The 16,309-nt window shown below is 30.3% G+C and overlaps 2 protein-coding genes across 3 annotated transcripts; both read left to right on the plus strand.

The window, feature by feature from the left end:
• Positions 1 to 2,878: 2,878 nt before the first annotated feature.
• On the plus strand, positions 2,879 to 9,243 carry LOC131610996 (uncharacterized). Of its 2 annotated transcripts, XM_058883108.1 has the most exons (8): positions 2,879 to 3,034; positions 3,207 to 3,272; positions 3,367 to 3,438; positions 4,785 to 4,869; positions 5,398 to 7,688; positions 7,767 to 8,093; positions 8,179 to 8,284; positions 8,371 to 9,243. In XM_058883108.1, the coding sequence occupies exons 5-8, from the start codon at positions 5,410 to 5,412 to the stop codon at positions 9,103 to 9,105; spliced, it is 3,447 nt and encodes a 1,148-aa protein (XP_058739091.1). In that variant the 5' UTR covers positions 2,879 to 3,034; positions 3,207 to 3,272; positions 3,367 to 3,438; positions 4,785 to 4,869; positions 5,398 to 5,409; the 3' UTR covers positions 9,106 to 9,243. The 2 variants fall into 2 exon arrangements, with proteins under 2 accessions (XP_058739091.1, XP_058739090.1); XM_058883107.1 differs by having other exon boundaries at positions 2,879 to 3,272.
• A 27-nt stretch (positions 9,244 to 9,270) lies between these two features.
• LOC131615238 (uncharacterized) lies at positions 9,271 to 11,865 on the plus strand. Its single transcript, XM_058886710.1, has 6 exons — positions 9,271 to 9,571; positions 9,662 to 9,903; positions 9,987 to 10,193; positions 10,277 to 10,369; positions 10,459 to 10,560; positions 11,425 to 11,865. Exons 1-6 carry the CDS (start codon positions 9,271 to 9,273, stop codon positions 11,863 to 11,865), a joined length of 1,386 nt encoding a protein of 461 aa, XP_058742693.1.
• Positions 11,866 to 16,309: the final 4,444 nt, after the last annotated feature.

Below are 16,309 nucleotides of genomic sequence, written 5' to 3' on the forward strand. Positions count from 1 at the left end.
AGGAAAACCCTAATTGTCATCTTTAACTTTGATCACTTATTTGAGTAACCTGCAAAACATGGTTCCACAACATCTTTTGGGTTAACCATGACAATGTGTAAGGTAATATGATGGCTTACCTATGAAGGAGAAAAGGAGAGAAGTCAATCCCACAAGTAAGGAATTAATATAAAGTTCAAACGTCAAAACAAGTGAACTGACGAACAAACCTAGAAGGAAGGAATGAGAATGGAGTAGCAAGTGAAGGAAAAATAGACATTCAGGCGAAGAACCTACCTTTATAAAGAATCCAATCACCAATCAACGATCCAAATTAAAAGCAGAAGATGATCTAAAGGTAGCAAGGTAATTGTCTCCTCAGAAGCAGTAAAGAATCAAAATTACTCGAGCACTCTAGGAAGGAAAATGATGCCCTAACTTGTACCCTTAGGGCATCGAACTCAAAAGGAGGAATGAAACATTTCAATGATGCGAAAACATTTAATGCATATGTTTCCCACTACTTTTGCAACTAAACTAAAGTGTTTCCACTTCTAGCAAAATGTCATTTAGTGGCCAACGGTAATTTCTAAGACTTCCCCGAAAGGTCCAAGAAGGCAAGGCCCAAACCCATATCAATCCACTATAAATAACCCAAAGTATAAAATCCATTACATGAGATATTTAAGGTACACTTTCTGATCTCTATTTTTTTACTACATTCATCTTAAATTCTAAACTACCTTAGACGTTAGAGTGCTAACGCTGCAGGTTCACCTCCGCGTTGTCGTATCGGAGATTAGCACCACCGCTTCATAACTCCTCACATCAATGTATACCTAATTATGGCTCTAGAAAAAAACAAGATTTATTAAATTATCCTCTAAAATCAAACCAAACCGTTTATACTTTTAGCTTTACATTAGATACATTTTTTCCTCAAAATTGATTCAACCTGCATTACAAACACTCCAAATTGAAACTAGGTGATAAACACACTCCAAATTGAAACTAGGTGATAAACATATAAGGGTGACAAAGAGACATTCTCAACGGGTCAAACCTATTTTGTCACCCCTATAAACACATACAACCTTACCTAATTTGTTATTGGTACACCTTATGTCATTCTATTAAATCTACAACAAACATTAACATTAATAGTACTATATTATTAGGTAAAAGAAATTTTAAAAATAAGTGAATTATAAATATCAAAAATTTGTTTATATCAATACTCAAAATATAAGTATAGCTGTTTATTACCAACTTAAATTGAATTATAAACAACAATTTATCTTATTTAACTTAAAAAATACATCATTTAGCTTCCATGAAGAAGCTTCCACCCCTAACACCACCAAGATTCCAAAGACAAAAAAGAACATTGGATTCTATCCTACATCAAATTAATTATAATTCATCTTTGTGCCGAAAAATCACGAAATATTTATTATAACCACCATCAAGCCCAAGATGTGTTTATTTTAATTTTTATATAATCCTCAAAAATGAACCTGAAAAACGGTGCTGCCGTATACAGTCATAGTTATGCATCCATTTGAAGTATGGAGGAACATTCCTAATCAACAATTGTACATGCCTCATTATTGGTCAAAATTCATGTCCATTACTATTTGTTCAACATCTCTCACTCAATCCATATATTCTGAACCAATCACAATATCGTAAATCATATCAGTTTATTGTATATATTGTATGTGAAAAAAATAATTAATCTATATACTCCATTTTCATATGTCTGTAGAAAAAGAAATATATGTATTTATTTCTTGGCTACATAAAGAGAATCTCTAATTTGTGTGAGATGATATTATAATGTTTTGTGTCGTTTTTCTATGAAAAGTCTAATATATGGTTTGATGTGCATATTCATTCTCTGTGAAAGATTTTTGAAAAATGTTGCAAAGATTTTCATGTCTGCATTGGGAGGGACCTAGGTGAATATTATATGACTTTAAGACAGTATCGTGCATTCTTTCATATCAGTCCAAATTTATATTTTATATTAAAACAGTTGAATTTGACCAAACTCGAAGAAAAAAATTTAAAATGGAAATTTATAATTTTGTCATATATCACCGTTAACAAAAGACATGTTGATTTTATAATGAAAAAATAGACATATTGTCCTGATTGGTTGGCTGCATTAATGCATCACTAGTAGTATGTATGTGATTGTCTTGTTGTCTATTTTGTTGTTAGTGTTGAGTGGGGGCTGTGTACATGTGTCAAATTTTGAGGTTACCAAAACCAAACGAATGATAAATATTACACATTTTTAAAAAATATGTTAAATAATTTATTTAACTTTAACTTATATATTTAAACCACCAAACTTAATTTATTTTACCATGTATGATCAAAATTGAGTACTCTCGTAGTCATAGAAGTATTGAAAAGCAAATATTTGAAGATGTCATACAACCGAGTTCATAATAGTTTCATAATGCTAATCAAGTTGTATCATGAATCTTATACTTTGATGCATTAGGGAGGCTATTGATGGGTGTGGAAGGGATATCCGAACAAAATTTTATGTCAAGTTATCCTATAAATTATTTGTGACTGGTGTTGTAACCTAAATTATTGTCTAATTAAATCACTACCAAAAATTCGCTTATTAGCCACGGTTAATTTGCCACAGTTTAATAAATGTGGTTAATTTTTTTTAATTCACCACAGTTTAACCGTGGCTAAGTTAGTATTAACATAATATATAGTCAACATATGCAATTTAATAGCTACAATTGTTTTTGGCCGTGGATAAAAAATAAAAAATTTAAAGAAATTAAAACTAACACGGCTATAACTGTGGCTAATAAAAGCGGGATATTTTTCATTCCCTAAAACTCTCGCGCTCTCGTTTACCCCTTTTTCCCTCTATTATTTTCATTTTTCATTTTCTCTCAGCGCTCTCATGTTTAACCCTTTTTCCCAAATCATCAATACAGAGAACAATTTTTCTCTTTTAATCCTTCAAATCATACAGCCAACATAAATTCCATCTTATATCCAAAGAAACTCAGATCTGGTATTTTGTTCCAACTTGGATTTTCGTTTTCATATGGATTCCATAAACCCTAATCCCTAATCATTCAGCTTCTGTGTTGTTCCAATCCCTAATCCCTTTTTGTTCTCTTCTTTAAGTTTCAGTTACAATTTTTCTACTTTCCCAATCGTTTTCTCTTTTGGTATCTTTTCAGATTCCACCATTGTGTCTGCTTCCGCTTGAACGTTCTTCTCCTCCCTACATTTTTCTGAGCTAAAAGGTACTTTTGTTTATCTCTTCTATAAGGTAGTGATTTTGTTTATCTATTTTATAAGATGTTTATGTCAATTGAGTAATTTATTAACATTTTCCAGGAACACTGAGGAGTGTCTTTATCTACCTACAAGTAATTTTTCAAGGACACTAAGAAATTATCTTAAAATTGAGTAAGTTATTTAATTTTTTTTTCTCTAGATGTAGTTCTCATATTGTGTTCATGATTATATGATATATTAAATTCCATTTTTTTGATATATTCTGTTTATTTATTAGAGATAATGAAAAGAATGAAAAAAATAAAAACAGAACATGGTTTGTATTGATTCTTCAATATCTAATGGATGATATTTGGTCTGGCTTCTTGTTCAGTCACAATAGTAGAAGTTTTGTTCAACGAAAAGGATACATCACAACCCTGTATCAATCATAAATAACTTATATATAAAAGCACTTATGAGGAAAACCAAACACAATTGCAACACAACACATAGCTGTAGCTAAGAGACGAAGGAGGTTCATTTTTTTCCCTTACTGATATTAGAGCTATAGCTATATGTCTTTGAACTTGGTGCTTGATTAGGCAGAAAGTGTTATTTTATTTATAGGTTTATGACATGACTATGGGGCTTGTGGCTGACTGGCTGTCATGTGAATAATACTAATGTTTACATAAATATTTAAGTCACACTTGTAAATGAGTAATCACTTTGCTAAAATTTATATCAAATGTTCAAAATATAATAAATAAGTTACTGCTTTCTAGACTTTCCAACTTTTTAATTAAAACTTGACATTAAAATAACTTTGGAAGGTGAGTGGGATTTCAAAGCATATGTTGTTTAAGTCTGGTGCATTATATCTAGTTAAAAGAAGCAATTAAACAAAAATAACATCTATAAGGTAGCAAAAATGAAAGGCAAAATAAATTTATAACATATATTAATTAGTAGTACAGTTTTGCTGGACTTTCATTTTGTTATTGATTTAAATACTTTTGTGTTACATGTTGTAGATTTCTGTCAAGTCTTAAGTTAAGCACATGTGAAACTAAGTATGAATTCTCTTTGATTTCATTTTCTCTCTGTGCTAGTTTCAAATTTGATTTGAAATGTTTTAATCTCCCTTGAATTGCATCATATGAATCAAAAGTGTGTAGTCAAAATATGCAGAGAAAATAACTTTATGTGACTGTCATAAACTATGGTAGAACTCAAGTAAATGTGAGTGTTATTGTAAAATGAATTAAAAATGATCTTCACTGATGAAATGTTTTGTTAATTTATATGACATCAAGTTTTTCAATGGTTCTATAATTAAAAATTGTAAGGAGAAAGCAATGGAGTTTTATGTAAAGGTTTCTTTAATTAGTGTATTTAAGTCTAGAAAAAATTATGAGGACCTAAGTGATTCTAATCACAAGATTGCTTAGATCTACTATATTTTGGTTGTATTTTTAGCAAATTTTAAAAAACTACAAGATACTGATAATTATGAAATTTATTATATTTTTCAGGAACATTGAAGAGTCAATTTCATCACTCTACAAGTCTTAATATCCAAATCAAACACTTTGTTTTGGTTCCTCTTCTTTATCTTAGGTACTCATTTTAATCTCAAAATAATTTTTATACTTTGAATTCATGTTCATTTGAGTCTTTAGTTTATGTGTGTTTTTGGAAATGATAAATAATCTTGGCCTCAATTAGTTAATGTTTTTTGTACTTTGAGTTCATGTTTATTTGCTTTTACAAATGACATTTATTAGTGTGCTAGTTATTTTTGAATTTATCTATTATAACTTGCTTTACACCATAAGAAGGTACTGTTACTGTTTTCATTTTATTCATGGCTATCAAAATATCTTATAATAAAAATAGTTTTAAGGGAGATTTTGAGAAAAATCAAACTTTTCATTTTTCCCTATAACTTAATTAAAACCAAACATGTTATAAGTATGTACATTATTTGTAGTTTGTTCTTTTACTTTCTTTATATTTTGATACTTTTAGTGTTAAATCAAAGACTACATTTTTGTTTTATTGAAATCTACAATTTTAAGTTATATATTAAATATTTTATATTTTAAATGCTTGAATGATTTTAATTTTCTAAAAAAATTATAATAGATTCATCCAATTATGATTGATAAGAGTTGGATCGACAAACCCATAAAATCAAAAGAGTTTAAAGACGGAGTAGTCCAATTTTTGGACTTTGCCTTTTCCAACGCAGCAATCAATGGACAAATATTGTGTCCTTGTATTACATGCGGATTTAATCACTCGGGTAATAGAGTTGAAGTGTTTACTCATCTCCTTCGAAAGGGATTTCCTAGCAAGTACACATTTTGGAACATGCATGGGGAAAAAGAAGTTCAACCCAATGTTCAATCAACAGTCCAAGTAGATGCACCCCCAACTAGACAACATCCCATGCAAGATATGTTAAATGATGTCTTTGGAGTGGTATTTGATCAAGGAGTTCAAGACTCAGGGGCATCAAATATTCCTAATAGCGAGCACCCAATGATTTCAGAGGATATAAGTAATGAAGATTTGAACAAAGTTAAGGAGTTGATGGAAGATGGGAATCAAGAACTCTATCCTGGATGCACAAAATATAGCAAACTATCGTTCATTGTTCGTCTCTACCATATAAAAATTTTATGTGGTGCAACAGATAAAACATTTTCGATGATTATTGAGCTTCTAAATGATGTATTTCCCCATGCTAAACTACCGGCATCTTTCTATGAAGCAAAAAAGATGATCAAGAGGATAGGTTTGAGTTACAATAAGATACATGCTTGTCCAAATCATTGCATGTTGTATTGGGGATCACTAGAGGATGAGAAAAGAGATAAATGTAAAATATGTAATACATCTAGATGGAAGTCAGATGAAAATAATAGTTCTTCAAATGACGTGATGGAAGCTACAAAAAAGAAACAGAAACCGGCAAAAATATTGCGATATTTCCCACTTATTCCAAGGTTGCAGAGGTTGTACATGTCTTCTAAAACTGCAGAGTTATTGAAATGGCAAGCTATGGTGGCAAATCCTGATGGGTTATTAAGGCATCCTAGAGATAGTAAAGCATGGAAAGAGTTTGATTCCTTTTATCCAGAATTCTCTTTAGATCCTCGTAATGTTCGACTCGCATTAGCTACCGATGGTTTCAATCCATTTGGAACTTTAAGTTCTTCTAATAGCATCTGGCCTGTGATGTTGTATCTTTATAACTATCCACCATGGTATTGTATGAAACCCACTTCTCTTATCATGTCAATGATAATCCCTGGACCTAAGATGCCTGGAAACAAAATTGATGTTTACTTGCAGCCTCTAGTTGCGGAGTTAAATCAATTATGGATCGGTGTTGATGCTTATGATATCTCAACTAAAGAAATGTTTCAAATGCGAGCTGCATTGTTTTGTACAATTAGTGACTTTCCTGGTCTTGATAACTTATCTGGGTGGAATACACACACATTGCTTGCTTGTCCATCTTGTATGTTTGATACAAAATCTAAAAGGCTGAGATTTGGTAAGAAAAATTGTTTCATGGGTCACCGCCAATATTTACCCCCTGATCATAAGTATAGGTACAATACAAAATCTTTTGATGGATGTGAGGAACATAGTCTTGCCCCTCTTCAAATGTCAGGTTCAGATACACTACGGCAAATTGAGGAGTATCTCAAAAAGGCTCATGATGAGGGTACAAGTGAGGCAGGCCCACAACAATGGAAGAAAAAAAGTATATTTTGGAATCTACCTTATTGGGAGCATAATCTTATCCGACATTGCCTTGATATGATGCACATAGAAAAGAATGTATGTGACAATGTATTGTTCACGGTGCTTGATGACAAAATTCGAACAAAGGATAACCTTTCCGCTCGTAAAGACTTGCAAGTCATGGGGATTAGACCGAGTCTTCATCCATATCCAAATCCTAATTCCTCTAAATTTCCTCACTCATGCTTTAAAATGAAAAATAGGGAGAAAGACATGTTCCTAAAAATTCTTAAGGATGTGGTTTTTCCTGACAGTTACGCATCAAATATTTCTAGATGTGTTGATACTAAGAAACGCAAAATCTCTGGTCTAAAAAGTCATGATTCACACATTCTAATGGAACATCTTCTACCAATTGCTTTTAGAAAATCGCTTCCAAGAGAAGTTGCTTCAGTGTTAATTGAGTTATGTAACTACTTTAGGGAAATATCATCCAAGGTTCTAGATGTCAAGAATATTGAGAAACTACAACAACGAATTGCTCTGACCCTTTGCCATATGGAAATGATATTTCCACCTTCTTTTTTCACTGTTATGATTCATTTAGTCATTCATTTGGGAGAGGAAGCAATGATTGCTGGTCCAGTGCATTATAGATGGATGTATCCTGTTGAAAGGTATATTATATTTTTAATAAATTAATATTAAAGTTTAATGGTTAAGTTTTTTTTTTGGCTCACATCATTTTATTTTAGGACCCTTGGCCATTTAAAATCATATGTCCGTAACAAAGCTACACCAGAAGGTTGCATAGCTGAAGGTTATATTATGGAAGAATGCCTTACATTCTGTTCAAGATATTTTGAAGATGGGGATATTGAAACAAGGTTCAATCGACCAAGACGCAATGACGATGATAATGGTGTCAATGCTAGTAGTGAATCTACTATCTTATCAAATATATTTCCAGCATTAGGTAAGCCTATTGGAGCCATCAAGATTGTTACCCTTTCACTCTTGGATAAGATACAAGCTCATCGTTACGTGTTAACTAATTGTGAATTAGTAGACAAATTTCGTGAGTAAGTTCTATAATCCTACTTGTGTTAATTTTTATACTAACCTGTTCAACATTTTTCTTAATAAAAGAAATTTTTTACTATATAGGAAGTGCAAAATTGAGGTCTCAAGGATGCATCGTGGAAAGAGAAATTCCTCTAAACTTGTGGAAGAATACGTTCACAAACATTTTCACGAGTGGTTTCAACAATATGTAAGGATATATGGTTTCACTTAAATTTTTCATCTCCAATATTCATGATATATACATGTGGTATAATTATTCTCAAAATATTATAGGTTGCAAGAAATGTTGATCCAGATATTTCTACTGAAATTAGTTGGCTTGCAAATGGACCAAATGACATTGCTAGGAGATTTAGTGGGTATAACATTCGTGGATTTAAGTTCCGAACAAAAAGGAAAGAGCAAGGTTTGAGAACTCAAAATAGTGGTGTTGTTATGTCAGCTATTACTAAGAGGTTTTCAACTACAGGGGAGCCTATTGAAAAATCAAGTGATGACATATACTATGGAAAATTGGATGATATCATAGAGCTTGATTACTATGGAAAGCTAAGGGTTGTGCTTTTCAAATGTGTTTGGGTAGATAATAGACCTAACAAGGGAATCAAGATAGATAAATTTGGAATATCGAGTGTTAATTTTTCTCGGTTGATACACACCGGTGTGAATGAATTAGATGAACCGTTCATCCTTGCAACTGATGCTAGAATGGTATATTATGTTGATGATCCATTTGAAGAAGGTTGGTCTTGTGTATGTCATATGAAGCCTAGAGACATATATGACATGGGAGATATTAACTTCATAGACTCTGAAGAAATGATAATGGAAGATATTCCTTTTTGTGAGCAAAATGTGGAGAACATAGAAGAACTACAATTAGTGCAAGAAGGTGACAATGAACAAGAATCAAATGTTAACATGGAAGAAAACGTACCCGATGGAACAAATATTGATGAAGATCATAATGGTTATAGTGATGAAAATGATAATGCGATGTTAGAGTAGTTCAATTATGAACTTTTTTGAGATTTTTAACTCATTTGCTGTTTCATGAACTTTGTACTTTTTTTCTTATCCAATGAATTTTTCGTATTATGATTCATTTATAAAACATTTGCATTCCATGTTTTATCTTTTGTTAGCAAATATTGTGCAGATATTTGATTTAAGATGAAGCAAAAACGTAAGCGTTCAAGAAAAGATTTGTTGGAAAGGTTACAAGGAGGAGAAATTCAAATGAGTGTGGAAACTTTTCAAGATCAACATCAACAAAGTAACAAAAATCAATTCGATCCTTCCTCAAATTCAAATGAAGTTCAGCCACAAGAAAATATGAGCACGACTAATAGTCCGCAACAAGATGTCAACATGACTAATAGTCCATCCAGTGATGACACATTTGACCCTTCCTTAATTTCAAGTGATGTTCAACCACAACAAAAAAAGGATCCTCTACTTGTCAAAGTTAAAGGTAAAAGTATCATATTTGAATATCACCTTATTAGATGATGGTTGTTTTGTTAGAACATATTTACTAAATTTTATTTGTTTCTATTGATAGATACATGTACTGGAGAAATTATAACTAAAAAGATGATAGCAAATCAAGTTTGGCATTTAGAAAAAACTAAGAAAGTTGTTGTGGAACTCAATGATTTTGGACAAGGAGACAATAGTAGTTCAAACTTACTTGTGAGATTCTTAGGCCAAGTTGCTAAAAAGTCAGTCTATTGTCCTATATCAGTTAAAAGATGGGATGAGATGCCTGAAAAATGTAGCAAAGATCAATGGAAATGTATTGAGGTAACTATTATAACTTTTCTACAATTTCTTTTGTTGGCGTGCCTTTTATAATGAAATATTAACCTTTAAACATACAATTTAAGGATCACTTTGAGTTTGACTATGCTGATGGAATCAAATGGGTGTGGAGTACACTAGGGGAAAGATGGAAAGCCTATAAATATAAGTTACGGAATAAATACTTTTATCCCAACAAAAGCAAGGAAGAAATACTTGCTAATCCTCCTTCGAATATGGATCCTATTGAGTGGACTTCTTTTGTGCATCACTATAATGATCCCAAAATGAAGGTATAAGTATTCATTATAAGAAATTTTATTACTATTTCATTTTTTGTTAGATATATATTAACTATTAAACTTTAAAATCATAGAAACAAAGTGAGCAGAATTCCATAAATCGTAAGAAACTTAAAGTCTCACATGCTGGTGGTAGTAAGAGCAATGCAAGAAGAGGTCGTGAAATGGTATGCTTTTTCAAGAATTTTATGTAATACAACAAAGTTAAGTTTTAATTAATAATTATTGTTAATTTATCTTTTATTTTTGTTGTTAGGAGCTACAATTAGGAAGACATGTATGTCGGAGCGAGGTTATTTTAGCAACTTTAATGAAGAAGGATGGAAATTATGTGAATGAAGAAGGAAAAGCTATGGCTGTAAGTATACTTATTTGTTTCTCTATTTCACTTTAGGATCTAATGGATTTAATTATAGTTTATGACTAATCTTAACTTTTGATGTTAGGAGGTTTCCTATATTTGTTGTTACTGTCTTAAAAAGTATTCATGAGTCTACTATGCACATCAAAATTTACATTATCCACTGCTATGTCTCAATGTGTCGCTACGAAAGGAAATTATGTGTGTCATGAGATGATCTTCATTAGAGTATTTATCAATCTGCAAGTTAATTCGCTTATTAGACTATCCTAATCAGCCACTAATATGAAATGAAAGTGCCAATATGATTCCTAATGGAATCCCTACATAACAGTACCATCCCATATCCACATAAGTTTTGAGAATTATAGTTTTTTTGAGACAGTGAGTTTTATGGATGAAGTTAGAAAAGATTTGGTCATTAGTAATAATGTTAGTTTTGTAAAACTTGATCTTTGTTGATGATCATTGGCGCTCATAATGACTTTTAAAAGAGTGAATCAATATGCATTTAAAATGTTTGATTTGGTACTAGCTAAAACTATACTACTGTATATTTATTTTATAATTGCATATCATCATATTATCCTTTTGTTACGATTTAATCCTTTGCTTTATAAAATGAGTTCTAGAACTATTACTTAAAAATGTTAACACTGTGAGTAACTTTGATTCCATTCATCTTATGTTTGATTCACTTCATACTTTTGTCTATTGTGAGTTAACAACTAATTAGAAAATATAAGAAGCTTCCAAGTATCAAAACTGTTAAACTTCAGTGGAATCATATAACGTCATATGTTTACTTATGAATCCCTTTATAGTTTTCTTATAATTATTATGTTTCTTTCTTATTAATAGGAGAAGATTTCAGAGGTTTTGTCTGAAGATAAAGAACGTACTGCTGCTGTAGGTGTCTCATCAAAGATAAATGTGTACCCTGATGATGCCATAGGAAAAATATATGGGGCGGAGCACTCGGGTCGAGTACGTGGTTTAGGTTTAGGGGTTTGTCCTACTCACGCGTTTGGAAAGAGGAGACATTTCACAAATTTTATTGATGTTGGTAGTTTTAATCAAAAGAATGTTGAAGACTTACAGAAGAATGTAGAAAGTTTGGGAGAAAAGCTAATTGGATATGAAGAGACGAAAGAACAACTTACACAAACAAAAGAACAGCTTACACAAACAACTGAGAAACTTACACAAGCACAGCATCAATTGGAAATTCTTCAAAATTTCATGAAGCATAAATTTGGTGATGAGCTATCTATTTTCAATAGCAATGCTTCTCCAAATTAGTTTTTGAAGTAGTTACTAAATGTTGAACTCTTTTCCCAAGTATTAGATTAATTTTTGGTGTTAAGAAGTTGAAGTATGATACTTGATTTTTTGGTGTTAAGAAGTGGAAGAATGACACTTGTTTTACGATGTTATGAACTGGATGTATGCTACTTTTTTTGGAACTATTATAAGAAGTATTAGTTGTTAAATACTCTATTTATCTTTGACCTTTGAAATTATCAATTCACTGCAATACATTGTTTGTCTCTTGTTTTTTAATTGTTTTGGGATCATCTAATTTAGTTGTATGAAATGAAATTAATTGGTTATTTAAAAATATAAAAAAAATTATTTAGCCACGGTTAGCCCGTGGCTGAGAAAATATATTTAAATTTTTAAATTTTAATTAACTATGATTTAACTGTAGCTAAGATAGAACATGGACGGTGGCAAAGTGTGTGGGAAATTATACGCGCGTATTTTAGCTACATTTAAACCGTGGCTAAATGTATATTTGAAAATTTTAATACATTGTTGTACTACGGTCTAACCGTGGCGAATATTTGTTACCACGATCTATTCTACCGTGGTAAAATTATAATATAACCGTGGCTAATAAATTGCAACGCCACCTTTATCCACTGATATGTCAACCGTGGCTAAGTGTAATTTACCACAGTTTTTTTATTGAATTGCCACAGTTTTGACCGTGGCTAATTAGCGAATATTTGGTAGTGAATGATATTATAAATTTAATTAATATATTGAAATATTCAATTTATATTTGTTGCTTTACGAATTTTAAAATATGTTGCATATGAAATTAATGGGCCGAGTCGTATATTAGGTCGCTCTATTTAAGACATTTAGTGACACTGTTGAAAATTATGTAATACTGAGACAATCAACCGCGACGCTTTTAAAACAAAACAAATTAGTTCTTAACTGTACGATTATTAGTGCACAATAGATAATAAGTCAAAATATACTTTTTTGATAGTACAAAAATCAACCAGGTATCTATTATGAATACTACGTATATGGCGCAAAACAATCACCCGTAAATATAGAGGGAAAATTAAATATAAAGTGGAGACGAGAAATGAGAAAGATTCTAATTAATGTAGAAATATGGAGTGAAGAAAATGAGGTGTAAAAGCCTCTATTGGTATTCTGAACCCAAATGAAAAGAATAAAATGAATAATTGTAACTAACCAATTCTTCCAAATAAATGTTGGAAGCATGATCAGTAAGAAAAATCGTGGGAAGATTGAGTCACTAAGAAAAATGTGAGAAGTCTTGGTTAAACACAATTAATGCAATGGTTAAGAACAACACTTTAAAAAACTAATAATAATTAATTTTTTTCTCATTTCGAATACCAAAAAATAAAGATCACCCAACCAAGCCTAAATTCTGTCCGACTGAACCGTTTGGAAAAATGGTGGCATGTGTGATGACTTATGGTGGTGCAATTTTTTCCTTTCACAAAATTGCCTACCCCTTAAAACACACCGAGCCTTAAGCTTGATCCGATCAAACCAGTCGAATGAATGGCGGCTAACGCGCGTGTGATGGTTAATGGTAGTGCATTCTCTCCCTTGCACAATATTGCATATCCCTTGTGATACTACAAGAGGTCAACCTACATTGTATAAGAATTATTAAAGTGTGACATGGCTGACACACTTCAAGAAGCTAACCTACATTTATATATTAGGATTATTTATAAAGTGTGGTATCCTTCTAATGTGAGACTGAGACTTAAAGTAACTTTTTTTTTTATTTTTTATTATCAATTTTAAGTCAATAGTTATTCGTATGTTCGAATTTGCGTTCCAAATTCCTATATTTAATGTATAGACAAGAATTGAGAGTATATATATTTTAATATATTGCTTGTATAAAGAAAGACGTCACACACTTACATATTATATTTAAATTGCAAAACAGCAAATCGTTAATTGTGGCTTATCTTCAAAATAATTGATGCAATGTATATACGCAATATCAATATGGAGCTATCTTTATTTTATGTTTATGCTTTAATTATATTAAACCACAAAATCGAATTGTTCTTTGAGTGCTTAGTTAGTACTATTTTACTAATAGTGTTATCAATGATTTCAAACACTGTGTATGAGATCAAATATTCCAAATGAGTCATAATCATAGTTAAATTCTTAATTCAATCTTAGAATTATTCTCTTGCCACTTTCCAGCACGAAAGCTGTGGAGTGGAGGCAAACAAAATAGAAAAAAAAAATTAACTAATTAAAGGCTAATGATTGGATCGATGAGTGTCATGCATTCACAATTATGCATTACTTTATCAACTAATTCACAAATTATATTATGGCATTAAAGAGAGAAAAGATTCTCACAATGAGTTATTATAATATTTTGTTTCAGCATTAGTTGGAAGCATAGTTAAAGAAACGTGCATAAAGAAACAATATTAATTAAATGTTTAAGCATTGATCAATTTTAATTAAGCATGATTATGGCTCACATATGGAAGTGAGTGTGAATTAAATTATTAAGTCAAAAGAAAAAACATGTACAGAGGAGATTTGCTCAACAGTACGATACTGACTCAAGATTAATTCGAACTCTGTAATTTTATTATTTTTATTTAGGCTTTACGATACTTTCTTTAACTTTTGTCATAGTGTTTTGGTGCAATAAGCCATAAGCAGGCGTGCATGAGATTTGTTTTATTGCTTGGTTAACCTATGCTTTTTTATCTTTTGCTTTAACCTATTCATAATTCAACAAAGAACTGTTTTTTGGGGTCAAGGATTCAACAAGGAAATGTAATTAGGTGGTTTGTGTTAAAAAAGATATTGAGCAAAAACATGTTGGATTAAACAATAAATTTTTTTTTAAAATGTAATATTTGATAGTCTTACACAGAATAAAAAATATATATATAATAAATGAAAAAGAAAATAATAATTTTAATAACTATTATTATTTTCTAATTATTGTAAATTCAAGTCGAAAAAAATAATAAATTATAAAACAACTATCAATCCATTAAAGAAAAATACTACCAAATACTCTATATTGCCTTTTAGTGTTAATAATATTTACATTATTAGAGACTTTATACAAATAACATAATGTATGTATTATTCTCTTTCAAAATTTTTTAAAATTCAAATTTCACACACAATTCTCTTTTCTATAATTTTTCACTTTTATTTTAATTTTTCTCTCTTCATTTTTATTCCTTTTAATTTTTCTAAGCATAAATAAATAAATAAATAAATAAATAGAATTTTTTAATGGAAGGAAGAGAAACACATAAAAATGTACTCAATCGAAAATATAATTATTTTTTATTATTATAAAATTATTCATAATTATTAAAAAAATTATTTTTAAATTTCAAATTTTCTATTTTTTTTCAAGGGTCACTATCATCAAAATACCTATTTTATTTTAATTAACAATTGTCTTTATTTGAGACACATAATTCTTAATTTTAAATGTCAATATTTCTATTTTTCTCACTGGCCACTATCAGGAAAATACCTATTTTATTATAACTAACAATTGTCTTCATATGAGACACAAAATTCTTGTTTCAAATGTCAAATTTTTTTTTTTCATAAGCCACTATCTGCAAAATATCTATTTTATTTTAATTAACAATTATCTTTATTCGAGACACAAAATTTTTATTATCAAATGTCAAATTTTCCATTTTTTTCACGGACTACTATCAACATAATACATATTTTATTTTAATTAACAATTGTCTTTATTTGAGACATAAAATTCCTATTTTCAAATGTCAAAATTTATATATATTTTTTATTAGCAACTATCAGCAAAATAAGGGCAACAAGCTGTTGGTTCAGGGTTCAACTCCTGGCAGTGACTTTTATTTGTATTTTCTTTCAAAATGTAACCAGAATGTTAATATTTAGAAATCAACAACTTTAAAAAAAAATATCAACAAAATATATATATTATTTTAATTAACAATTATCTTTATGTGAGACACATAATTCTTATTTTCAAAAGTGTAAAATTTTTAATTTTCTCACATGCCATTATCAACAAAATACCTATTTTATTTTAATTAACAATTATCTTTTTTTTTTTTGGAGAAATATCAAATTTTATTAATCCAAAAACCAATAATAACAAGACGATCGCTAGGATCCAGGCATCAAACATCCCAAATAAAAATGTCCTATGCTATATAATACTTAAGGTATCCCTATTGATATGCATAGTTAGTTTTGGATTTCCTATACATCTCATGGCTATAGTTTCTTTAATCCTGTTTGTAATAGTAGCATCTATGGGTTGTTGGTTGAAAATCACATCATTTCGCATACGCCATATCGCATACACCGTCTCTGCACTGGCAGCCTTTAAAATGTCTCTTCTCCACCCTTTTTTCCTTGTCTCATTTATGATCCAGGCACTTTCGTCATTCCAGTT

Source organism: Vicia villosa, linkage group LG6 (assembly GCF_029867415.1).
Source record: "Vicia villosa cultivar HV-30 ecotype Madison, WI linkage group LG6, Vvil1.0, whole genome shotgun sequence".
NCBI lineage: Eukaryota > Viridiplantae > Streptophyta > Magnoliopsida > Fabales > Fabaceae > Vicia > Vicia villosa.

Excerpts from the sequence above, each read along its gene's own strand:
- LOC131610996 (XM_058883107.1), top strand. The coding sequence starts at position 5,410 with ATGATTGATAAGAGTTGGATCGACAAACCCATAAAATCAAAAGAGTTT. Across the intron at positions 7,689-7,766 it reads TGGATGTATCCTGTTGAAAG|GACCCTTGGCCATTTAAAAT; the intron begins GTATATTATATT and ends ATTTTATTTTAG. Across the intron at positions 8,285-8,370 it reads ACGAGTGGTTTCAACAATAT|GTTGCAAGAAATGTTGATCC; the intron begins GTAAGGATATAT and ends AAAATATTATAG.
- LOC131615238 (XM_058886710.1), top strand. The coding sequence starts at position 9,271 with ATGAAGCAAAAACGTAAGCGTTCAAGAAAAGATTTGTTGGAAAGGTTA. Across the intron at positions 9,904-9,986 it reads ATCAATGGAAATGTATTGAG|GATCACTTTGAGTTTGACTA; the intron begins GTAACTATTATA and ends ATACAATTTAAG. Across the intron at positions 10,194-10,276 it reads ATAATGATCCCAAAATGAAG|AAACAAAGTGAGCAGAATTC; the intron begins GTATAAGTATTC and ends TTAAAATCATAG.